We start from the raw sequence: 25,280 nt of genomic DNA, 5'->3' as shown, positions 1-25,280 counted from the left end.
CTGGAACAAAGCACTTGTTTGCTTTAGGCTCCCAAAGTGCATCTAATAACCTATTTTGGAGGAAGCTATGTAATTTCATGGCAGTGCTTCACCTCTTGCAGGAGCAGCTGAAAATTGTGTTTGGGGGACTATGCACAAATTTCTACTGCGCTAGGAGTTCAGAAATGCCATTCAAGCATTCACACTGAGAATACCAGGATGAAAAAGGAGTTCGATACACAAGGTCTTTGTCATTGCTTCAAGTGGGAGCTAAACTGCTGCTCTCTTGTTCCTTCATCCTTGCTGCCAGGGCACTCATGATGCCATCTGTCTTGGTCTGAAAGCCCAAGCTGGGAGCAGGTGACAGAGACACAGACTGCAGGGGGCAGATACAGTGTATGGAGAAATTTCAGAAGAAACATGTTCAATTCTGCTTTATCTGAAATGTTCTTCATATATCAACTTTGCTTAGCAACTGCACTGTTATGAAAACCAGACTTCTAAAATATACCAGTAAGATAAAAACAGTAAAATAGCTGCACAAATAACACAATAACATGTTAGTTGCTTGTTTGTTTGTTTGTTTTCTCCCAACACTGCATGGTTCCTGGTGTTTCATTTCAGGTCTGATTTTTCAAGTAATTTTTCATGTAGCAGGATTGCCTGTATGCTGGCCATCTCAGTAACATGGAACTACTTCCAGGCACCTGTAGGAAAACTGCAATTTCCTGGAAGCATATTTAAATTATTTTCTGTTCAAAGGGAAAAAGAACAACTCCAACAAATGACTGCTTTCTTTTTCATGGAAAAGGTCAGTCTTTATTGTATTGCTTTCATATCTGTACATAGGAACATGAGCTTAAACAATCTCCAAAGTATCTGGTTAGATAATCTGACATATAAAATTCAGTGTCTGATCTATTTCAAAGCTCATGATTAAAATAAAATATCTTGCTAGCACAGCTCTTGCCATAATACTACCCTGAACAGAACCTTCTTGAAGCACTCCTGGATATATTCCCCTGAGAGATCACCGATAATGGAACTACTGGCTGGTCTAGTTTTCAATGTGCAATTGCAAAACTTGCTTAAGCATTATGTAGAGCGTGTCCATTTGGATGACATGGTATTTATTCAAAAGTTTATCAAAACTGAGTAACATCTTGATTTTCTGTTGTAAGAGAACATAGCTTACATTACTTGTTCACACAGTCCATCCCAGAATTACCTATGGAAGCCCAGAACTGTACGTGAATCACTGCAGGTCAGGTAGTGCACACTCAAGAGGCAATGACCATGGGGAAAAAGTCACGGCTGACAAGTTTTGATAACAACTCTTCTTGTTGTCCCCTCGTCCTTCTTTTCATCTCTACATTTCAGAGTATAGTTTCTTTCCATAACTTGATCCATTAACCTGGTCATAATCCATTTCAGGTGTTTAATGCATCTGTTTAAAAAAAAAAACACATAACAAATACAGAGTAACCCACTAGACCTGAACTGAACAGAGAAGTCAGTGTTTATGTTAGATACAGCACCGTGCTGTTTCTTATAAATAAATAAATAAATAAAAATCCAAATTTTCATGATCATGGATAGTAGTTCTTTGAGAATTAAGGGCCTGATTAACGTTTCAGTGAAATCCGTGTAACAGTTCCTGTTAAAGAGCACATCAGTCCTTAGCATAATTTTAATGTAGCCATGAAGCTATTGGTTTGAGGGGTATGAGAACAAGCAGTCAACCACAGTCCATCAGGTCAATTAGTAAGGGCTGCTCCTAGGAGAGCAACCAGGCTTGACATGCCAGGGGATAGACTATTTTATGCTAGGTTTGATATCACTTTACATATCTCTTACTAAAAACTGATTTTTGAATTGTCTATATCTTCTTAATGATGCTGTTCCTTAGATGGTATAATTGTGTTAATCATACGCTGCTTACATTTGACGCAGCCTCTGATTTTGGTCACTTTCTCTTTTTCTTTCTCTAGAGTCACTTTGTTCAAAGCATTTTGGATCCACCAGTAAGTAATTTATAGAGTTAAGTAACATGTTGGAGCAACTTCTTGGACTAACTGACAAGGAAAATTGCTACTGTTTTGCTTTATCGCAGTGTACCTGATTTACCTTGGATGGTTCCAAGTATCTGACAGGTATTAAGAGGTGATTTTTACCATCATCAGAGCCTGAAAAAGCCTTCTTCAAGCTGAACCAGAGCTGTGGATGTGCTGGGCAGTGGTGACAGGACCCATTTGGTCCTGTGATCTTACAGGTGACTTTAACACAGAGCAGGATGGTGCAGCTCAGAGTGGGGATGAGTCTTTGTCAAAGAAGAGTTTTGGGGGTACAGGAAACCGAGAGCAGGTCCCTGGTAGCCAGCAGTTCAGGAGAAGATCTGTGCTCTGCAGAACAAGTCTCTGGAAGGACAGCTCTTCCCTCCTTCCCCTTTTACAGATCTTATAGGCCTCCTGCACAGCATGTAAAGGCAGGGGACCCTACACAGTAAAGATGCTCATCTGGTTGTAAAATGGGAATTTGTGGTACAAAGCTGTAGCTGGGGGTCTTAACGGGCCTTCTAACAGATCTGCTTTACATCACGGAGCAGACCATGATCTATTCACAGATCATGGAGTTCTCTGAATAGGCTCTCACTGGGCTGCAGGGCAAAACAGCCTGGTCACTTTCTGTGCTTGGCGTAGTGGCTCAGCAGGTCATTTTGCCCTGCCAACCCAGTCCTCTAGCACACAGGCCCTGAGGCAGAGAGATTGCCATGAGTTCAGGTGCAAAAGACAAAGCAGACGCTGTGAGGAGTCTGAATGAAGAATGAAATGCAATTGTCACATGTTCTGGATGAGCATGGAGAGACTGAGGAACATGGTATCATTAACAAATTAATTACAGAAAGCTGTAAAGCAAACAGGTTGACACAGGGAGAAAGGTTCTTTTATGGATTGAAAGCGTATGAAAAGATTGAAGTAAAGAACAGAGCTTGATAGGAAAGAAGTCAGTAGCAGGGTATACCAGAGAACAGTTTTTATTCAACAACACCATTAGTGGGCCAGAGAAGAGAATAAACAGAGAAACCTCCATGACTGCAGAAAATAAGCTCTTCCAGATATTCAGATGATGATAGCAAAAAACCCCAGAAGGACCTCATGACATCGAATGGGCAAAAGGCTGCAGGTGACTTTACTTAATGGTAATATAATGCAATTACAGACAAATACTTTGCACCTGCCTACATGATGCAGAAGTTGTAGCTGGCAATTACAACTAATAATCACTACTGACAAGACCCTGAAGTCCCTATCTCAGCAGTGGCACCTAAAAAACCCACTGCTAAAAAATTTTGGGCATCATCATGAAGGATAGTGAGAACAAGACAACAAGAGCCATATGAAGCCATTGTGTGCCTACATCAGGAGCATTATGTGCGCTTCTGGTCCTGTATTTCAAGAAGTGGAGCAAAGAAGCTCATCTCAGTCTTAAGAGGTAGAGAGAAGGAATTGGAAAACAGTCGCTAAAGGGCTGGGCAGCAGTGTGCCCTCTAACATCCCTGGTTCTTCCATTGTGGAGTATGAAAAGTACAAAGGCAACAGGCTGCAGCTTTCAGTCATATTTATGTGTGGTCTCAAATGGCATCTCCTGCCAGTGTCAGAGCTGGAACGTGAAGCCAGGTGATTTTGGTCTGACTCATCACAGCATTTCCTATGTTCCTGTTTGCTACCTAGTAGATAGTAAGACATGAACACAGAACACTTCTGTGTCCATGAGGCCCTTCTATCAAATGTTAATCAGCTGCAACACCCTGCTAACAGTAATCATATATGCTCAATATCCTTATTTATTGTCCATATTTCTTAAACTAAGGGGAAACAATTGTTCTAATGGGTTACTCACTTGAAGTTTATCTGATCGCTTTCCAAACTCAACTAAAACCAGCAGATAGTTCAGACATTGTTAGTGTTCTGCATTGTGGATTGAAACCAAGGCTGACTTAAAAATAGCACCGCAAAATGTATTGGGCTTCCAAAGAAAAGCATAAAGCTAACTGAAGTTTCAAATAATGCTGTAGGGCTGCTAGTCCCAGACAGTAATTTGTAGTGGCAGATATTAAACGGTGTGTGAATGATACACTTGACCAGGATATTCAATCTTGCCTTTCTATTCAGCCAGTTAGAAGCCCGTTCTTCAAATTTCATGTGAACCTAATTCTTAACAGAAAACTTCCAACATTTCCCTAAAAATGGAAAACAAAAAGGTTAGCAACTCTTTTTTCAAATTTCAGATCCAACAGCTTAAAAACCCTTGTAAGCATTTAATAATGCAGCTGTTAGAGCACAACTCCAGCATTAAAAGAAGAAACTCAGTCATGGATTTGGGCTGGACCAAAGGAAACGCAGTGACTCTGTTCTGCATCCTGACATTGTCTGCCGTCTATTTCCTGACTTTCCAAATGAATGTGTTTCCAATACCACCTCCTGTTTGGGCTGTAGTACCTGAGCAAGCCTCGGCTCTTTTCTTCTGGCCCTTCAAAAAGCAGTCTTACTTCAAAGAATAAATAGTCTTAGGTCACTTACTAGAGCTTTACACAGCGATAAATCATTTGTGCATATGATTATTTTCCATTATATTTGTACTTCCATATATGGGTACCATTAGTCTCTGCCTGTATTATCACGGTTGGATGGAGTATACAACTCCCCCAGAAGAGGAATCAGGTTCTCTGCCTTCTGAACAGAACATGAGTGACCAAAACCCTCTTCTCCATGTGCTGTGCCAAAGGAGAAAAATGCTGTTTAGCAATAGGGAAGAGATGCCCTTCCCAGGCTGTAGGAAAGTTCATCAATGCCTTCCCCATAGCAGGTGACAAAACTGATGCTTCTCAGTGCCCATCTCCAGCGCCAAGAGTGAATTGGTTGGTCCACAGCAAAAGAAGAGTCTGCGCAGTGGGACTTCTCTCAGCCACTGGTTGCAGCTGAATTTTTCCTCCCCATTTCCACTGGTCCCACTCCACTCAAAACCCTTCTATCAAGCCTCAAAAGGGCAGGTTCTTAATCCCCCAATATCTGATACAGAGAGTATCATTCAAATTCTACAGATATTTTTTCCCAAGCTTGTGGCCAGACAAAACACTCGAGCTTGCATAACTGGAAAGAGAGAGACAATATGAAAGTTTCCCTGAAGAAATGGAAAGACTTAGCTATTTCTGTGCACTTTCTAATTCTTTGGGACACTTGTACTCTGTATTAATTACAATCATCATGAAGGAAGAAATACAAAGAGTTCGAATGGTCAAGTATACATCCTAAACTTTTCTAAACAAATTATTCTTCTGTTTTAGGATTGCTAGTTGCCATCTGACTAATAGCATTTTGCTAGTTCTCTGGAGGAAACAAACACAAAGAATTATATTGAATTCATTTTTTAATTCCTTTGGCAGCTTAAAAATAGTAACTGGATATTATCACCTGCTATTAAAGCAAACTGATTAAACTTAATTTTATAGGGAAGAACTAAAGAAATGAGATTATAAAAAATTCTTTAAAATCACCTGTGTCTGGGGGTTTTAACAAATTAAATACTCAGACCTTAAGTGTTTCTATCTTAAGCTAAATGCCTCTTATTTTTCTGTGCCTTATTTCAATTCATGTTATTAACAGCAGCTGCTAGAAAACTTTACAAAAAATCTGCCTGCTCCTTTGCATTATATTACCAAAGACATTTGATAGAAAATCACTTAGGACTGTGCCTGGCTATGGTTAACGAGGTTGAATGGCTAGTTCATTAGTTAACCATGATTTCGTCTTTCTTCCATCTAGGATGGAATTCCTGTTAAGAATAGTTGGAGTACAATAGCCTTTACAACAGAGCTGCCACGCAAGTTTGAACATTCAACTTCCGTTAATTTTAGTAATGCCTAAGAGTTTAAAACATACAGTTCTAAAAATTCCATCTATTGCTCTTAAACCTGTCATTACTATAACTGATAACAAAATGGACAAATTGTGCATATCGTGAAGTCAATGAGTCACTTTTTTTCCACATGAAGATTTCTACAAATAAGGGAAGAACATAGTGAAAAATTAAAAGGAAAAACAAACAAAAAAACAAAAAAACAAAAAACAATCACTGCTCATTATTTTTACAATTCCAAATCAGGAGCTGGTTTCTAATACATTTATGTGCATCTTAGCACTGCCAGTGATAATGTTCTTCTGATATGTTCCTTTATGTGGCATTTTGTTTTAGAAATGGAACAGAGGCATAAGTGTGTTAAGCTCATAGAAGCCACCAGTGGAGATGAAGGAAGGAGTCCAGCATGCTTCTTTCCCTCTCCACTGGGCCATACTGCCTCTTACAGCTGCTGAACCTTCATTTCCAATTGGCACTATTTGATCAGCTAGTGAGTACAGCTATTTCTTTGACTGATTCAGGATTTACATGTTGGCAAAGAGCAGAAGTGCTGAGTCACAAGCTTTTGAGTGCTGGATTCTGCTCACCAAAGGCATACATCAAAATTTACCTTGATAATTCCAGTATTTCCTACTTGGTTTTCATTATTGATTACTCTTGCTCATTTTCTTTCTGATTAGAGTACTTTGTGATGAGTCACATCTGATTTTAAAAGAGTACAAAGAGAACAGTCATACAACCTTATTCCAGGAGACTTCAAATATAACGAAGAATCTGGCACACTCAAGCTAAAACAGGAGATGACATGAGTAAGCTCAATTCTGCTGAGGTTACACAAATAGAATTCGCCATTTGAATAGGATAGGAAGCTTCTTCGAGCTGCTTAGTTGTCTATCTTCAACCTCTGCCACCAATTATGCTTAGAACAGAATTTTGCTCCTTTTGGGTTTATTCAGCTGAGGTTTTCATTGCAAGAGAGCTGAACTTTTCTGATCCATATGCTCTTTGATACTAAATAAGCCTTTCCACACTGCGCAGAATTGCCTCTTAAGGTTTCCTCTCTTTGTCTCTCTGTTTGTGCATGCCATTCACCTCCTGGGTGGAAGGCAGCACTTTCTAAAAGCAAGGAGCACACTTTCAAGGTTTCAGCTAGGGCTAATCATAGCTTTTTAGTTGTTCTCGATAATCACTGGTGAGTCACATGAAGAACACTACTCTTACACTTTATGCAGTGAGTGATGCCTATATATTTCTAATCTCTCCTTATAAAACTAAGACCCACTCTTCCTGCAGTGTCTGATGAATCCTCAGTACTTCTGGGTCGAAGCAAACATGGCAAGCCTCCCTAAGCCTATGGCTTAACATGGGGAACTGGTGGTGACAAATGTCACAGAGCTGTGACAAACCCTGTAACCAGGATATTAACACAAATTCCTTTCCACGGTGACATACTGAGTCTTTGCCTTGTGGCTAAATAATTATGCAATTTGTGGCCTGGTTGCCGAACATATAATTAAGTATATTAATAGATGGTTGACACCATTCCTCACAACATTCTCCTCAAGAAACTGGCTGCTCTTGGCTTGGACTGGCATACACTTCATTGGGTTAGAAACTGGCTGGATAACTGGGCCCAAAGAGTTGTGGTGAATGGAGTCAAAGCCAGTTGGAGGCCGGTCACTAGTTGCATTCCCCAGGTCTCAGTACAGGGGCCGGTCCTCTTTAATATCTTCATCGATGATCTGGATGAGGGGATCGAGTACACCCTCAGTAAGTTCACAGATGATACCAAGTTAGGTGTGTGTGTTGATCTGCGCGAGGGTAGGAAGGCTCTGCAGGATAGGCTGGACCGATGGGCTGAGGCCAACTGTATGAAGTTCAATAAGGCCAAGTGCCTGGTCCTGCACCTGGGGCACAACAACCCCAAGCAGAGCTACAGGCTGGGAGATGAGTGGTTAGAAAGCTGCCTGGCAGAGAAGGACCTGGGAGTGATGGTGGACAGTCGGCTGAATATGAGCCAGCAGTGTGCTCAGGTGGCCAAGAAGGCCAACAGCATCCTGGCTTGTATAAGAAGCAGTGTGGCCAGCAGGGCTAGGGAAGTGTACTTGGCTCTGGTGAGGCCGCACCTTGAGTACTGTGTTCAGTTTTGGGCCCCTCGCTATAAGAAGGACATTGAGGTGCTTGAGTGAGTCCAGAAAAGGGCGATGAAGCTGGTGAGGGGTCTGGAGAACAAGTCTTATGAGGAGCGGCTGAGGGAGCTGGGATTGTTCAGCCTGGAGAAGAGGAGGCTCAGGGGTGACCTTATTGCTCTCTACAGGTACCTTTAAGGAGGCTGTAGTGAGGTGGGGGTTGGTCTGTTCTCCCACGTGCCTGGTGACTGGACAACAGGGAATGGGCTAAAGTTGTGCCTGGGGAGGTTTAGGTTAGATGTTAGGAAAAACTTCTTTACAAAAAGGATTGTTAGGCATTGGAATGGGCTGCCCAGAGAAGTGGTGGAGTCACCATCCCTGGAGGTCTTTAAAAGACGTTTAGATGTTGAACTTAGTGATATGGTTTAGTGGAGGACTGGTTAGTGTTAGGTCAGAGGTTGAACTAGGTGATCTTGGAGGTCTCTTCCAACCTTGACGATTCTGTGAAATAAAGTGCAGCAATAGCATGTTTTTTGTTCTCTAATATTTATCTAATATCTCTAATCTAATATAATTGATCTAACTTAAAAGATTTGTGATTTGATTGTCAATGGAAACAATAATCTAACATGTCAACTTCCAAACCAAAGGTCAAGGCTACAGTTAGTCCTTGTGCAGAGCTCCATCACCTCAAGATGGAGCATGGGCTAAGGCTTACTTCTGAGCTCTGTGAAGGCATTTGCATTTCCACATATAGAGGTGACATTGTTTTAAATTGAGAATATCGAGTATTTTGCAGAGCTTCTTATCCTATTAATATGAAGGCAAATTTTAAGATGCCCATATACATGCATTGAACAGAATTGTGCTCAGATCCTGTGTTGTATTGAACTGTGTAGCAGGAAAAATCCACAGAGTAAGCTTTATGTGTGTTGTTCTCCTTAGGTCTTCCTGAAAACTATATGCAGCTCATCATAACAAATCCTAGTCAGCATATAAGTGATCCCTTAATCCCTTACTAATTGTTAGTATGTTTAATTATTTTTTAATATTTTTCATTAGATTACATTGGAGTTTTAAGATCTGGGGTTTGGGAAAAGGTATTTTTGGGTAGCAAAGGGTTAGGACTTTTTGCACCAAAGGTTTTGCTTAAATTTCCATTATTATGCACTTCTTTCCTGAAAGAGAGGAGATACTGGTTTGAATGGTACTTAGGAAGACTTTTGAATTGCATTGTCTGTGTTCTGAGCCTGGATGTTATATGCCCAACTGAAAAGGGAGAGGAGGAGACAGCTACAAGAAGTAGCCAACAGTGTTGTGCGGGGAGTTGAGTTCTGCTACAGATCTTTGGGACTGCCAAAAATTATTCTAACCCAGTAGTCTGGGATGGACCACCAACTGTGTGTACACACACTTTTATTTGTAATAACTGTTTGTGGGGGAATTTCTTCAGTAGCAGCACAAATCTTTTCTCCCCATGCTCCCACTTGCCTTTGACCAAGCTTTGCTCAGACGCGTTTATGCAATCAATATTAATCCAACACCACCAATTTCCATTTTTTATGTTCTAAACTATTGATCAAAAACTGCTACCATTGCTTTATATGGAATCTTAACAGAAATATTTAGGAAGATAGTTTTAACCTGTATGATGGACAGTATTACAGAAAAGGTTTTGTTTTGTTTTTAAATTGGAAGACTGATAAAAATAGCTTGATGTCAGATGGTATTTGTATAATATGTTCACCAAGGTTATGTCTGCAACCTTAGAACAGAATTTCTTATTTCCCTATTTTCAAACAGAAAGTTAAAAAGGTATCCTAAACTGATTTTCAAACTTACAGCCAATATTTTGCTAAGAAATTATACTGGCAGATTTGCTAACACATTTTTATTTAAACTGTGAATGTTTTCATTAACATACACTTGGCACAGAGTGTCCCAGCTGGAAATACTGATTCGCTTCCCAACTGCATTTCAGTGGTTTAAAACGCCAAAATCCTTACAACGTTCCCAGGCTTCCAACATCGCTCAGAAGTACAGAACAAATTGATCAAGCAAACCCTGGGGCTGCGATAAACGTGAGAACGGTCAGTTGGGTGGTTTCATGTTATCTAAGTGCAGTTATTAAAGGGCGGCTATTTAAAATGTGTTTATGAGCAGTGTGTGACCTCCGGTGTATGGGTAAATACTGCCCTGCGTTATCACTTCCATTCGGCGCTGCTCTAAGACCCGATGAGCGAAGTTGTTGCTCGGCTGCAAACCCCACACGGGCAGGAAGAGCCCCGGGGACGTACAGCCCCGGCCCCCAACCCGCTCCGCGCACCCGGCCGGGCGGCGGGGCTGTTCCCTGTGCCCGGCCCGGCCCCGGGAGCCCGGCAGCCGAGAGGAGCCAGCGGCAGTGACTTACTTGCCCTGCGAGCCCTCCGTTTGCTGCCGGCTCCCCTGCGGCGTCCCGAAGGGCAGGGGCCGCTCGGGTGGAGCGGGGGCATCCCGGGAAGCCCGCTCCGCAGCCGCCCCGGGGCGTCACTCCAGGTAGCCGTCAAAGACATCCAGCTCGCCGTCCGTCTCGTAGAGCACGGAACCCGGCTCGGAGAGCACTCCCAGGTCCAGCAGAGCCTGGTCCACGTCCTCGGGCAGGAAGACGATGCCCACGTTGAGGACGATGTACTCCATCAGGAAGGCATAGTACAGGATCAGCACGTTGACGAAGAACAAGCCCACGTAGAACATATAGGGCAGCGCCAGCAGCGCATGGAAGGCCCAGGACTCCAGCGCATCCAGCCGTGCCGACACGGCGGCGGGCATGCAGCTGCGGGGGGCCGCGCTCCGCAGCCTCGCCGGGGAGGCAGGGGGACGAAGGGGGCGAAACGCCGGGGCCGGAGCCCGATGCGGACCCCGCAGAGAGGCCGAGCCCGGCGAACCCGGCTTGAGCGCGGTGCCGCAGCCCTGCCGCTGGCAGGAGGCGCTCCAGGGGCAGCCCGGCCCGGCTGCCGCAGTCCCGCCGCGCCGCCCGCCCTCCCGCTTGGCGGCTCGGCTCGGCGGGCGCGCTCCCGTGCGCAGGGCCGAGCCCAGGCCCGCCGACACGGCCCGGCCCCAGCGCTACCGCCCCCGGGGACCGAGGGGCGCCCCCGTCCCTCAGCGGCGCGCAGCGAGGCGCTGCCGTTCGTCAGCAGTGCTCTGCCGGTATCAAAGTACGACCAAAGACACCACTACCAACTTTTTTTTTTTTTTTTTTTTTTTTTTTTTTACGAGATTTAATTTCTTCAGCTATTTAAGGAATTCAACTGACGCGGATCCCCCCCAGCCAGCTGCCACTAACGTTCCCACTCCCCTTGTCCCGCTTTAAACCAGGCAGCGTAAGCCCAGACGGGCGGTGCAGACCAAAAGCCCTCGGCAGAGGGCACGGCACCGCCAGCCCCATCTCCATTCCCGTGCCACCCGGCGCCCGGACCGGCTTCTCCCCGTCCGTCACGACCCGCGCGCCCTGAGGGGACGCCGGCGCCGAGCCCCCCACTCGTAATGGCGGAGGGGCAGCCCTCAGCGCGCCGCGCTGTCTGCTGGGAGTTGAAGTCCCCGCAGCGCCGCCGGGCCCGGGGTCCAGGCCTCGCTTCCCGGCGTGCCCCGGCCGCGCGTGCGCCCTGCCGGCCGTGCTGTGCGCCGGGGGCCCCGCGGCACCCGTCCCCCGTGCCCGTCGCGCTATGGAGCCCTAGGGGCCGCCGCCGCCATGTTCGGCCGCTCCCGCAGCTGGGTGGGCGGCGGGCACGGGAAGGCCGCCCGCAGCATCCACTCCTTGGACCACCTCAAGTGAGAGCGGGGGGCCGGGAGGGCCGGGAGGGCCGGGGATGCCCCCCGGTTGTGTGGGGGGCTGGCGGGCCGGGCTGCTTTCCTCAGGAGCCGGCAGCGGGGCTGTCTGTCTTCGCCTCCAGCTCCCCTCGGGGCAGGCGCGGTTCCGTACTGGGAGGTCGGGATCGTGGTTGCGACGTGTGTGGCTTCAGTCCTGACAAGCCCACGGCCTTCTGCGGAGTGATAGAAGCAATAAGGAAGAAATCTGTGGTGCTTCCTGAGACAGCCGTCGGCCTGCGGGCGGCCGGGCCCAGGCCCGGTGCTGCGGGGCCTGGGGAGTGAGCTGCTGGCAGCTGTACAGCTGTTGGGTTGGGGCATGGTAACGCTGGTCTCTGGAGCCCGGAATCCCGGCGTTATTGCTGACTGCAGAACGGGTGGGAGAGTGTTTTCTGGCTCTGCCGCTGGAGAGGTGAAGCAGTTTCCAAGTCTCTGATCAGTTCTGAGGGGCCTGGTGCTGGCAGAATAATGAGGTCTGCTGTAATAGCTTTTTGGTCTGTTGAGCGAGGGAAGACGAGCATTGAGAGGGGAAGCTTTTTCTAAATGAAATTGCAGTGAATGCAGAGCTCTTAGAGAAATGTGTGGCTGGTAGTTTTTGATAATCAGTCAGAGTACAAGAGGTTTTGAATGGGCTCTGGACACTAAAGTGCAGGATACACTTATACAGGATTGGGATCTTGCAATTACTTTATCAAGGTGATGTATGGTTTTTGGTCCTTATCTCTAAACTGGAGATTTGTGCAAAACTAGCAAGACTAAACAGCAGTGCAGGACTTTAGCAGAGACAGGGAAATGAAGTCAATAAATACAAGGTAGTGTAGCTGATGTGGCAGTAGCACTGCTGGAAGTAACGTTGAAGGCACACTAGGTCAGACAGAGAAGTCAGTGACTGGCATTGTGAGGAAAAGCTCACACATAAACATAGGAATGTTCTAATTAATGTACAACGGGTCCTTACTCTGTACTACTCAGCGCTTGTGGAGCTCTCGTGTGATCTAGATCTAGTTTTGGTGTTAACGCTTGCAGATAGAGCAAGGGTGCCGATGCATGATGAAGCGGGAAGAAAGAGTTTACATTTAGGAGTTTGGTGAGAGGGGTGTTAGTCTTTCAGGCAAGAAAAATGTGATCAAATATTCTCTTGTAGGACAAGCAATGTCCTGTTTGATTGGCAGCAAAGGAGTGTTAGGCTTAGAAGTGTTGTGCTTGTACTTGACTTGTTACCTGAGAGCTGAAGTATGTAGTTCTCTACTAAAATACTAGTATGGGGTGGATTTATTATGTATGTTTTCTTTAATTGTGAGATCTGAAATAGTATGTAAAGGAGAGGGCAGCCAGTACCTTCAACCTGTTCAGACTGTGTATGTTAGAAGTGTTAATTTAGGTAGCTTGTATGAATTTCAGCTTCTAGCCAAATGTCAGCAGCAGAGGTAGCTGCCTAGTAGTAAGTGAAATCTGGGGCTTCTCGAGGGTAGCAGGCAGAGTATGTAAAACAACAGAGAAAAGAGAGCAAAGAGCCTTCATGTCAGGGGCATGTCTTGATGAGCTTGCTTGCTTGTGAGCTCTGTTTTTAACTCTGTCAGAAAGATATGTTGAGTTACTTGTGAGAGAGTTGAGTGGAACATACCGACCTTGATATTAAAAATTAGTTTAGCCTATAGAAAGTGTATCATGCTAGGTTACAAGAGCGGAGTTAACTTGGGCTGTCCCTAGGGGAATGCTTTTTTCTTCTTTAACATGTATAAATTTAGTTTAAATTGTAAAAACAAACAAAAATAAAACATCTGTTTAGTACTACTGAGAGAATTACTGCCTTTTGTCAGCAAATGTTCAATCTGGAACTACCTTTTCTATCAGTTTTAATACAGTTTGAAACTTGCTTCTGCAATTCAGTTCAGTTCAGTTTACTGGTCTGCAAGCATGCCACAGATCAGCTTGGCTAAAGGCAGGTTGGGAAGCTGTTTATGTGGGGGCTTTTGGTATGGTCTTCTTGCCCAGTGGATATAGTTGCAGTTTGATCCAGTTTTCTAATACCTTGCTGAACTGAGCTCTAGAGAGGCTATGAAATATTACTGTGCCCTGCTTGAGTGCTTCAGACTATTATTTTTCAGAACACTTGCCACATTTGTGCTGTTTGGGTAGTAATTGGAATTGTGGTAATGTATAAGGAGGAAGTGTTAGTATTCTGGAAACGGCACCAGTGTTAGTGCCTGCTTGTGCAGTCTAAAATGCTTACCTCGGTATGAGATTGCCACCCCTAAGAAGTAGATTCAGGCATCCAGCAGTTTAAAGTGAGCCCTCTTTTTCCCCTTTGTATAACCCTCGTGTAGGTCAGGGCTCCTTATAGTAATCCTCAGCTGCTGCCTGTGATAGTCACTCTACATCTCTTCTGCAGCTCTTTGCTTTCAAAGCTGTGACCTGCAGTTAAAATAACAAAGTCTTTCATACTCCTCAGCTGAGGATAGTCTGATCTCGGTAGATGTGCAGTCAAACCTACTTGAGAAGCAACTTCTTTCTCTTTGCCCGCCTATCTACAGACTTTAACTTTACATTGGAGTGGATGAAGAGGATATATGCCATTTAGTCCAGTATTTAAGTAGTAATATCTTAAACTCAACCATCTCTAAAGTGTTCAGCTGAATTTAGCCTGGGTTTTTCCAGCTGGAGTGAAAGGCTCCAGGGTTTAGGCTTAGTATCTTTGTTTCTAGACACAAATAACATCTTTTCCCATCTCTGAGTCTGTAAGAGGTATTCTGCAGAGCTCTGTTGTTACCTTCCAGTGCATTTCTCCGTGTTGTTTCTGTGCTTGGTATTTTAATTGTATCCTGTTTGCACACTATTTTATTTTTTTTTGCGTGAGAGGTGTGTGCTAAACATTTTTCACAACTTGGTCACACGCAGTGTCTATAAAGAGGTATGGCTGAAGACCTGTTTCACAGTTGATTCATTTCCTGAAGTCCATGCTCTGCATTGTTTCCTCTGCAAGAACAACAACTAATTACATAGTTAAAGGCAGCACGAAGAAGCAAATGCTTTATGGTTAAATCTGGGGTTTGTTCATTTGAGTGCTTGACTTCCTGAACTCTTAGGTTTTAATGCATTTTTGTAAACAGTAAATAGAAAAGTCATTAATACAACTTCGTGTACTCATGAACTGTTGTAGAAAGTTGTGGCTTGAGCATGGTTTCTTAACAGAAAAGCATTCAGAATCTTGTCTGTCCTGTTAAACTGCTGGCAAAGTCCCTTACCCATTGCAGTGGTATCATGGTGCTCTGACACTTCCTGCATGTTATTTTATTAGAAATTATTTTTGGTTGAGCCCAAAGCCTTCAGATGTATAGCGTGACAGAGGTGACGAACGCCTCTTCTGCGAGGGCTTAGCATTTTGGAGCACAAACAACTTATTTGAAATCACTGTGTAAAGACAGACTTTATGAGAATATTAAAAATACTGAGTTTATGTGAGACTTTGTATTCTCATGTTACAATATGTTACGTGTCTTGTAAGAGGAATGAGTTTATTCATACTTTCTCATTCATTTTCAAGTAAATGGATAAAGGAATAGCTTGACAGTGAAGCGTGTTTTCTTTATGTGTGTCAGCATGTTAGCAAATCAAGGGAATCTTCAATGATATCAAGGAAATTGCCAGGAATATATTAAGCCCAAATTAACCAAATATTTCTTGCTTTTCAGAAGTCTGTGATGTTCTACATTTGGTAGACACCTGAGGTTAGGCCATGGCACACAAATCTTCCCATTTTTTAACTGATCACAGTTCTGCTGTTGGAGTGATTCCCAAGTATTCCAAGTTTCAGTAATGCAACTTGTTAATGAGAAATATATACAAAAATGCTCACATCTATGAACATTTGACTTCAAATAAAGAGGATAAAGCAGGTGTAGTGTCATATTTGAAAACTACATTGTTTCAAGAAAAATAATTTTTATACAGATTGCTGCAGAATGAACTACCCTGATTTACTGGCTTCAGCCATCTGCTCTTCCCCTAATTGATGCATGCTCAGAGCAGCGACTTCGTTTGTGCTCCGTGTTGTGGTTCCCTGTTCTGATGACAGGTAAAGTGCAGCAATGGGGAGGTTTTGGAAGAACCGAGTACTATGTGCTCTGCTGGAGAGCCTCGGCAATTCTCAAGGGTGGTCAGGCTTAGACTGCCACCTTCGCTGCCGCCCAGCACACTGCCAGTTCCACAGAAGGAACATGAAGAGGTGATCCTCAGATTAATTGCAGGGGATTTGCAGGGGCTGTTTGAGTTGCTGCTTACTGACTCATGCTGTTGTACAGCATGTGTTTTGGCTGTGTGAGAGCTGTGGATCAATGTTTCCCTGAATGTTTTCAATGTGACCAGATTCAGTCCTGGATTTGGAAAGCAAGTATTGATTCGTGAGAGGGAAAGGAGTGTAAAGAGAATTTCTCTCTTTCCCCCTCCTGCCATATCTTCCTTTTCTTTTCCTACTTCCTCCACTGCCTGGCAGGGTAACCTTTAATGCTGTGTAGGCTTTAGCACATTGCTTATTGTGCAGGGAGGGAAGAGAGCATCAAGATTGCGGATAGTGAACTCTCACGAGCTGTTTGTTCATCTCTTGGTTTCCTTGTATAGTACTCAACACATTAACAGCCTTACTCGATCATTAGGTGGCAGCAAGATCAGCAAGCATTTTCCCATGAAAGCACAATAAACTTTTCTGCAATCGCTTCTGGTTCCTACCTGGCTGGGAACAAGTCATGTGAAATTCTGGCCAACGGAGCAGCAGCTCAGTTACTGGTTGAAGATTCCCCAGCACATGCAAGTTTTAAGTAAACTGGAAATATGAACAAACTTTACTTTCATGATTTCAAGCATGAAAGAGGTTCCGCCACTGTTTACCATCTTGTTTTGTTCTCCTAAGCCTGACAAGTAGTTGGAACAGCCTGATAGTATGTTCAGGTAAAATGGCTTTGCCTTGTACAGTTACTCAGATTGTTAGTGTAGATAAAATTGATGGGAAACATTGGTTTTTAAACTGCAATTCCATGTCTGATTTTGACCTAAATTTCTGAATGTAATGCAAACCAGATACTTAGAAATGCTGTTCTAGAAGTACACAGTGTTTCCTGGAACAATGCAGTAGCTGGGCAAAACCAGCATTTTTATCTTAGCTGCTTGAGGTCTTCGGGTGTGTTGCTTAAAAATTGTCTTCTTGGGCTTCTAAATTAGTGCATCGTACTGGGAAGATTCTTAAAACATCAACCTGAATCGTTGAGCAGCCTTTGTAGAGTCCAAAACAGTAATGGAAGGATGGCCCCAGAGCCAGGATCTGTGGGTAGCTTTCCCAAAAATAGATCCTAGGAGTTCTGACAAATTCCAGTTTTCATGGGAAGGTTGAAAGCATAGAAAGCCTGTCCTCCTTCCTGAACACCTGGGGTATATTTCCCAGATAATCCTGAATGCTCAGGTGTTTCTCGTGGATTTCAGTAGATGGCAGTATAGCAGTACATGATGTACGCTTAGTAAACTAAACTCGTTGCAGTGATAAAATGACAGGAAATTTCTCTAATATAGTAGTTTACATTTTTAATATATGTAGTGTGTGTGTATATGTAATAATTTAGGTTTTTATTTCATTACTTTGCTAATTGTCTGCCTTTCTTCCATCCATCTTTTTTCTTCATTATTGTTTAAAAGGAAAAAAAAGTGAGGAAAGGAGCAGTTCTTGTGTTTTAATAAAATTCTCATTGCCGTCTTTAGGACAAAAGGAGATAATCTTTAGTGTAATTTATTTTGAAGAAAGAAGAAAAATAGGAAAATATGCTTCCTTGACTAAGCAGAATTCTGAGATGTAATACAAGGTTTACAAATTTTATGTAGCTTCCCATCACCTGCTGTTCTGTGTACTTTTTTTTTAAACTTCACTAGAGAGCATTAATATCTTGCCCTGTAAGGTGGAATTTGCCACCTTTCCATTTATTATTTCCATGCTTGAATGGTCAGAGTATTGATTAAACTTGGCCAAGATGAATGAATAGTGTTTGACAGTCCTGATTATTGACCATGAAATTCCTTCCCAGGGGTCTGTAAGGTGTCACTGCAGACAACAGGAAAGCTATTTTCTGGGTAGATCTGCATGAGCCTCTTGACCGGAATTGCTTTTCCATGTTGGCTACTGTATGCTTATCTGTTTTTTTGTTTGTTTGTTTGTTTTTTCTTACTCTTCACACCTTTAACTGTCAGGTGGTTCCTAAGAAATTCACTGGTACCATAAGAAGCACCATGGGACAGGTGTTGCCTGATGTTTCTGTGTCAATATATGCATAAGCATTTGTAACTCACTTGGCTAGTTTGGGGTTAGTTTTGTTTGTCACATTCTATTTAAAATTTATTTTCACTCTGCATTGGTATTAAAAGGAAATTTGGGGGTTTTAAAAATGTATAATGATTAGAAATCATGTATGTGTATGTGCATATTTACATTAAGTTATTGAGTAAAGACAGCCACGGTATGGTGCACATGGAAGTGGCAGGGTAATGTAATTAATTGTAATTTTTTCTCCTTTAGGTACATGTATCATGTTTTGACAAAAAATACAACAGTAACAGATCACAACCGCAACCTACTGGTAGAGACTATTCGTTCCATAACAGAGATCCTTATATGGGGAGATCAGAATGACAGCTCAGTATTTGAGTAAGTACTCCTCAGCAGCTTCACCTCTGGACCTGGTTTTAAACAGCTAATTCTTCTAAGACAGTTTTCTACTAACGTTCATGAAATGCCAATGTCCTGTAGTGGAGAACTAAACAGGGTCATATTTTTGTCTTATGAAATAGAGAATTTACTTGTGTTAATGGAAATGTTCCAATTTCAGAGCTATTCTTATATACTGCATTTGCTTGACTCTCAAATCTTTTGACAAACACAAAAATCTAAACTATTTTAGGGCCACACTTCCTTAGCACACCTATTAATATCAAATGACATTCCTTTGTTCATTGTAATTCATGTGGCACTCTAAATGGATATCTCAATCTAGCTATGATACACAGAATTTTTGTTTAGGTATCATTTTAATCCTTGTAAAACAGAATGATAGAAAAATAACTTCAAAATGAATGTTCGTAGTTGCAAATCTAATGCTCATTGCTTGGCTGTTTGCTTCAAGACTGTCCTTTATGAAGGCAATTTGTGATTGAGATAAGGAAAGCTAAGGTGTTTGGTATGCTTACTTAGGGAGTGGTTAGTTTTACAAGATTTTAACATGATTGGGTTATGATGTGAACTAAGAAAACTTCTGATAATTCATATCTATACTGAAACTTAATTACATTCCTCACTGCCTTCTCTTGTTGGGAGAATTTTAGGGATGAGCAATTTTTTCTATAGTTAATGCAAAAAAAACAACTAAAACATAGGTTTGCGTTTGTGATGTTCTTACAGGAAAGAGTCCATACTTCTCTCTTTTAAATTGCATGCATTTCTAGTTTAAGAATGTTTCAAGTGTTCATTTCTTTTTTTTTAAACTGAACAATAAACCATGAAGTGCCTGATTCTGATTTCTGCCTTCTCTTTTTGTTCCTTGTATGATGCAAGTGACTATTAAACAAAACAATCTAATTTGGAAAAACTCTCTCCTTCAAAACTGATATCAAGGCAGGAAAGCTAAGATTTTGTGTTTTTGTTTTTGAAGTATATCCAACTTACATTTTGACAACCTTTTACTGCATAATTTGTGTGTAAGTGCCCTAGTTCTTAAGGTTTTTGTTGATACCCATCTTACACAGGAGACTTCGCACAGTAATTCTGCATAAATGTAAAATATGCTTTGTCTGACATGCCTAGAATCAACCCTGATCCTAGTAAAATTATCATTTCATTAAATACAACAAGTGACTTAATGACACCTCTTCACTTTTTAGCTTTTTCTTGGAGAAGAATATGTTTGTTTTCTTCTTGAACATCTTGCGTCAAAAGTCTGGCCGTTATGTGTGTGTACAGCTGCTGCAGACTCTGAACATCCTTTTTGAGAACATCAGTCATGAAACATCACTGTGTAAGGACACATTTTAAAACTGTTTAGGATTAAGTGATCAAGATTTGATTGAATTGACTTTAATGCAATTTAGTCCTAGTGACCCCTTACAGAATAACCATCTCTATGTATTACTAATAGTCTTTTTAATTGAAGACAATCTCAGATGTTGTAATTTGACTCTTAAGATGTGTTTTTAGTGTAAGTTTTCAGTAGTACAGCAGTACACGTTGGTTACTATTGAAAAAGTTTACGTATTTCAAGGGTTTCTTCCATTAAATTAGTTTTGGTCTGAAGTTTGCCTTGCTGCTGCAGGTTATTCATGCAGCTTATGCTCTGTCTTCTAATGTGTACTAGAACTGTTCTGATATCATTGGGAGTGGCATTCAGTTCAGAAACACAAAGAGGAGAAATAATTAATAATTGGTTAAAAGTACTCCATGACTAAAGTTGAAGAAGTGGTATGACAGCCTTTGCAAGGATGTGACTTTGGGAGGAAAAGAGAGAACTCTGTATGTATATGCTGCTGTTTATGTTGTTGTAAGTGTTCTTTACTACTAAATTGAGAAAGTATATTCCCTTCTCAGTTGACTCAAGGTCTTTGGAGCAAAGATATCTGTAGGGAACAATAATACAAAAATACAAACATTACTGCATGCAGCCGTCACTTGAATTATTTAGTTAAAAACTGATGTCTTGAAGCATCAATAAGTTTGTTCCCAGCTGGTACTTTAAATGTGGGTAGTTAGCTTAATGATTTTTTATTAATCTGTGTGATGTCTCTTGTTTTTCAGACTACTTGCTTTCTAATAACTATGTAAATTCTATTATTGTACACAAATTTGACTTTTCTGATGAAGAGATCATGGCATATTACATATCATTTTTGAAAACTCTTTCCCTGAAGCTCAACAATCACACTGTACATTTCTTCTACAATGAGGTGAGTGGGGGAAAAAAGGAATTACACTATAAGGATGAGAGGACTTTAATCAAAAGCGGGCAGCAATTTGGCACATATTCTGTTTAGTCTCTTGTCTGAGCATGACTTGTTTGTTCTGAGATTTTTTTATAATGGTAGTATCAATAATTGATAATTACGGTGTGAGAATCTCTGTGGAAGCATAACAAAGAAGGTAGTTCATAAAATCTCAGAGTTAGTGGTATATTGGACTGCTTCAGAAGTTCTGATGTCTGCTTCATTGAGAATTCAACTTGCTTATACCTTGTTTTCTGTGCTTTTATGAACAGGATCTTTTCTGTTGCATCACTCATTTCTAAGAGGCTTAGCCAAAGTCTGAGAAAAGCTGATTAATCAAAGGCCAAAGTTGAAATAGGCTTTTCTTCTATCCGTTTAGTTTTTTGCCAGAAGAGGGTGGTAAAGCTCTGACTATGTGGAGAGTTAACATGGAAACCTCTTGATGCTTAAAGCAATTCATTTTAATTCAGAGATACAAAAGCAACTGATTGTGCATTGTGAAATAATTTCAGTTTCTTAAGTAGAAGGTAAATTTATTTGAAAAATAAATGGAATTCTGTATGAATAATATTTTCTAACAAATATTCTGTACATGTTGTGGTTAATTAATTCATAATGCTTTCTTTCCTCTTGTTGCAGCACACTAATGACTTCGCTTTGTACACAGAAGCTATTAAATTTTTTAACCACCCAGAAAGCATGGTCAGGATCGCTGTTAGGACTATAACTTTAAATGTCTACAAAGGTATGGTTTCTATATTAACAAAAGGCATGTGTACAAAAAACTTGTTTCGTTGTAGTTTAAGTTCTTTAAGCTTAAGGGAGTTTTCTTTGTGTTATGAGATTGAAAACATTGCAGGTTGACATGCTTCAGGTACATAGTTTGATTTTTATGAAGCAAAATCCTAAGCCTGCTGTGTGTACTTGTAAATAGTTCTATCTCCTCACAGATGAAACTGGTTTAAGAAGCATAATGAAATAGTATCAAGCATGCACAAGAAACTTTTGCTTCCCTTCAGAGGTCAGAATATGGCTGTATTTTAAAAAAGCGAAGGAAAAAAGTGTTTGCAGAATATCAATTATTTTCTTATGAACTTGAGTTTTATAATATATGAAACAGTAACCTTATTGGTTATATCACTTTCTTTTGGAGTTAAAATGCATTAGAATATGACTGTAGTATTCCTAGATGCTGCAGCCACTCTAGTATAAAGACAGACCTAGGATATTTACAGAGGTGCCCAGTGAAGGCTGGGAGGCTGCAGTAGCAAATTACAGTATTGGACAATCCAGTAGGACATAAGGAGAAAAAAAAATCATGGAGAGAATAGAGAAGCATTACAACAGTTCTTGTTTGTTTTTTTTTTGTGAGAAGTTGAGTAGTCTGTATTGTTTGAGATCTTCAAAACTCAGCAAGGACTGATTAAACTTTGCAAGTTCCTGAGATTCCTTAAGATTAAACTCAGCAAGTTCCTGATTAAACTTTGAAGTTAGCCTTGGTTTGAGAATGGGTTTGCACTAGCCAACTTTCAGAAGTCACTTCCCACTACATCTTTGTCTGGGTTCATAAATTCTGTTATAGACTGAGAATACCACAATGATTTCAGTGGGGAAAAATTGGTGTGTATTCATAATCTACTTCAGAAAGCAATATGCTGTAAGTTAGTATGCAATATGAAATATATTCAGTGTAGTATTTAATATCTTTTAATCCGTATTTAATACAACTACATTTTGACTTTACACAACTCTCTATCAATAACAGTTTGCCAGGCTTCATCAAAAAGTATAGGATCATTTTAAAGCCATAAACAGTTTATTTTGATCATAACCTGGATAGCCTCTATAGTAGTTTGGTTCTTTGTAGCGTTGACCACTAGGGATGGTTTTTCTTTTGTATATTGAGAAATGAGCACTTGGTACTTGTTTCCTGCTTAAACCAGCTGTGAACCCAAATGCGTGCTCACAAAAAGAGGGAAGTGCAGGCTTTGTTATCCTGTTTGTGCTTATTTCCATGACTAAATATTTTTATGGTAAAAATACACTTGTTTAGAATTCTCGTTGAATGTTGTAGTGATATAAAGAATAAAGTTGAAAAACACAGCTCAGATGAAACCTCAAGGTTTCATAGTTCTCTGACTACCCATTTGCATATGTTCTGATCTAACACCTACCCTGTATCTCTTAGTTTAGATGCTTTGTGCTTTAGCTTTTTAAACCGTTCTGGAGGATGTCACTTTCCCGGTTCCTAATCCTGTTAACTGTTGTCTGTTTCTTTTGCCCTTCCTTCACTGATGATTCCTGTGTTCCTTAATGCAGTGTCATGTAAGTCTAACTAGCCTGACTTTCAGCATTACTGCTTTGTTCTTCTTTTTTGTTGTCTTTTTAATAAAGAATGTCGTAAAAAAAAAAAAACAACTTTCTGAATTCTACTTGATTTATCTTCAGACATGTAAATGTATCTTGATATGAGGCTCATTCAAGCCGATTAATAATTCATTTGATGCTTTTGTAGATATCCATTTCATGCATAAAATCATATCAGGTATAAACTCATGTGGAAAAGTTGTTATGTAATCAAAATTCAGAAGATGCTTTCTGTTTCTTAAAAACAAAAAAAGAATGGAAACTGATTTTTCTCTTTTACAATTTCTCTTCAGTGGACAACCAACCTATGCTGCATTACATTAGAGATAAAACTGCTGTCCCTTATTTCTCCAACCTTGTCTGGTTTATTGGAAGCCATGTGATAGAACTGGATAACTGTGTGCAGACTGATGAAGAGTAAGCTTTTTAAATGACGGGTATTGAATAAAAATATCTTTTCCCAGACATCAGTGCTCTCCTTACTTTGTAGTAGTCCAGCAAAGTTAGATTCTGAATGTGTTTCTTTGCTGACATTCCATGCTTTTCATTCTCACAAAGTTATTTTAGCGATGCTCTAGATTAATATTGGTTAGTGCTGTGTGCCCTATCTGTGCTAATATCTGTACAAGTAAAATATTGTTTGGCAACATGCTTTTTCTTCATTTTTGTTGTAATTTTGCTAAATTTAGTAGATATTCAGAAGATACTAAAGGTACTTTGTGTTTCTTCATCTTATTAATTTCCCTTTTTATGTTTCTCTTCTGTGTACTATCCTAGCAGAACAGCTCTCTGTAAAGGTACTCTAGGGGAAAAAAAGATGAACTTTGCTTTATATGTGAACTGTCAGAACAGAAATTCCTATGTAATTCACCACTATCAACTATGGAAATACTTTCTTGCTTCAGATTGTCTGTGGTTTACTACTTACCCACTTTATACTGGGTAGCTGTTTGGTACTTTCTTAAAATGAAAAGGCAGAAGTTAAATAAACAGATGTCATCTGGTTTTGGAAACAGATCTAAAATTTTTTTATAACCGGCTTCTGAAAAGATTCTGGCAGTAAAGAACAAAGTTTTGTAAAAGTAATATTTCTGAGAACTTGAGGAGAAACATATTTGCAGCCTAAAGCATATGCCTGAATACTGTTTTATAGCTGCACTTAGTGGAATGTACTGACAACGTCTGCTTTAGGCAGTTGATCTGTACAAGACAATTGATGGAAGGGAAGTACGTGAATTCTTTCGCTAAGTTTTTAAAATTTACTTAGCTGAGACTTTCTTTCTGCTCTGTTTTTCAGGCACAGAAATAGGGGCAAGTTGAGCGACCTGGTAGCAGAACATCTTGATCATTTGCATTACCTTAATGATATCCTTATAATTAATTGTGAATTTTTAAATGATGTTCTGACAGACCACCTACTTAATAGGCTCTTTCTACCCCTCTATGTGTATTCATTAGTAAATCAGGATAAGGTAAGTTAATACCTGCAAATACTTAAGTTGTAAAGTAATTAATTGCTTTCAATATGCATAGTGATTTGTTAAACAGGTGCATTCAGTAGTAGATTCAATACTGTTGATGCCTATGTTTGTATTTTGAAACAACTTAAATGAGATGACTGTATGGGAAAGTTAAACTATTTTTGTACATCAATGTTTACTTGGTTTATTGAAATATCTGCCAAAAACATTTTTTATATAGATAACATTCTGTTGTTTCTGAGTAGCTAATTTTCAGAGATTTCGTTAATGAATGTTATCAGAAGAAACCGTTGTGAAGGAATAATTGCATAAGGAAAACCAACATACTCCTTAAGTACTTGTCTGTTAAAATGTTACTAAAGTGACCATGAAAGGAAGCGATCCACAGCCATTTCTTAGGCGTGTGGAGTAAAATACTTAATTGGAGAGTCTTCGTTTGATATGATGATCTTTAAAATTTACTTTTTGGTAAACAGTAGTTAGTGAACATTTTGTGATAGAATGTAGAACAATAAAATGTTACTTTTTTTTTAAATATAAAACATTTACACTGATTAATGCT

General features: G+C 40.9%; 2 protein-coding genes across 10 annotated transcripts in view; one reads left to right on the top strand and one right to left on the bottom strand.

Moving 5' to 3' along the window:
* Positions 1 to 768: 768 nt before the first annotated feature.
* Positions 769 to 11,448, bottom strand: DEXI (Dexi homolog). 2 transcript variants are annotated; one of them, XM_068699527.1, is made up of 2 exons: positions 10,435 to 11,448; positions 769 to 1,426 (listed from the first exon to the last, which is right to left on the bottom strand). In XM_068699527.1, exon 1 carries the CDS (start codon positions 10,830 to 10,832, stop codon positions 10,551 to 10,553), a length of 282 nt encoding a protein of 93 aa, XP_068555628.1. In that variant the 5' UTR covers positions 10,833 to 11,448; the 3' UTR covers positions 769 to 1,426; positions 10,435 to 10,550. The 2 variants fall into 2 exon arrangements, with proteins under 2 accessions (XP_068555628.1, XP_068555629.1); XM_068699528.1 differs by lacking the exon at positions 769 to 1,426 and adding an exon at positions 1,437 to 8,525.
* A 164-nt stretch (positions 11,449 to 11,612) lies between these two features.
* Positions 11,613 to 25,280, top strand: part of CLEC16A (C-type lectin domain containing 16A) — an 84,110-nt gene continuing 70,442 nt past the window's right edge. For 6 of the 8 annotated variants that reach the window (XM_068699521.1, XM_068699523.1, XM_068699518.1 and 3 more), the window contains exons 1-7: positions 11,613 to 11,831; positions 18,421 to 18,549; positions 19,779 to 19,912; positions 20,686 to 20,834; positions 21,510 to 21,615; positions 23,531 to 23,654; positions 24,535 to 24,709. In XM_068699521.1, coding sequence (XP_068555622.1) covers positions 11,752 to 11,831; positions 18,421 to 18,549; positions 19,779 to 19,912; positions 20,686 to 20,834; positions 21,510 to 21,615; positions 23,531 to 23,654; positions 24,535 to 24,709 — 897 coding nt within the window. In that variant the 5' untranslated portion in view covers positions 11,613 to 11,751. Of the gene's footprint in view, positions 11,832 to 11,892; positions 12,125 to 18,420; positions 18,550 to 19,778; positions 19,913 to 20,685; positions 20,835 to 21,509; positions 21,616 to 23,530; positions 23,655 to 24,534; positions 24,710 to 25,280 lie in introns of those variants that run through there. The other 2 variants (XM_068699522.1, XM_068699519.1) reach the window with 2 other exon arrangements.

Source organism: Anas acuta, chromosome 15 (assembly GCF_963932015.1).
Source record: "Anas acuta chromosome 15, bAnaAcu1.1, whole genome shotgun sequence".
Lineage (NCBI taxonomy): Eukaryota > Metazoa > Chordata > Aves > Anseriformes > Anatidae > Anas > Anas acuta.
The sequence above is the reverse complement of the archived record's forward strand: the minus strand, read 5'-3'. Positions and strand labels throughout refer to the sequence as shown.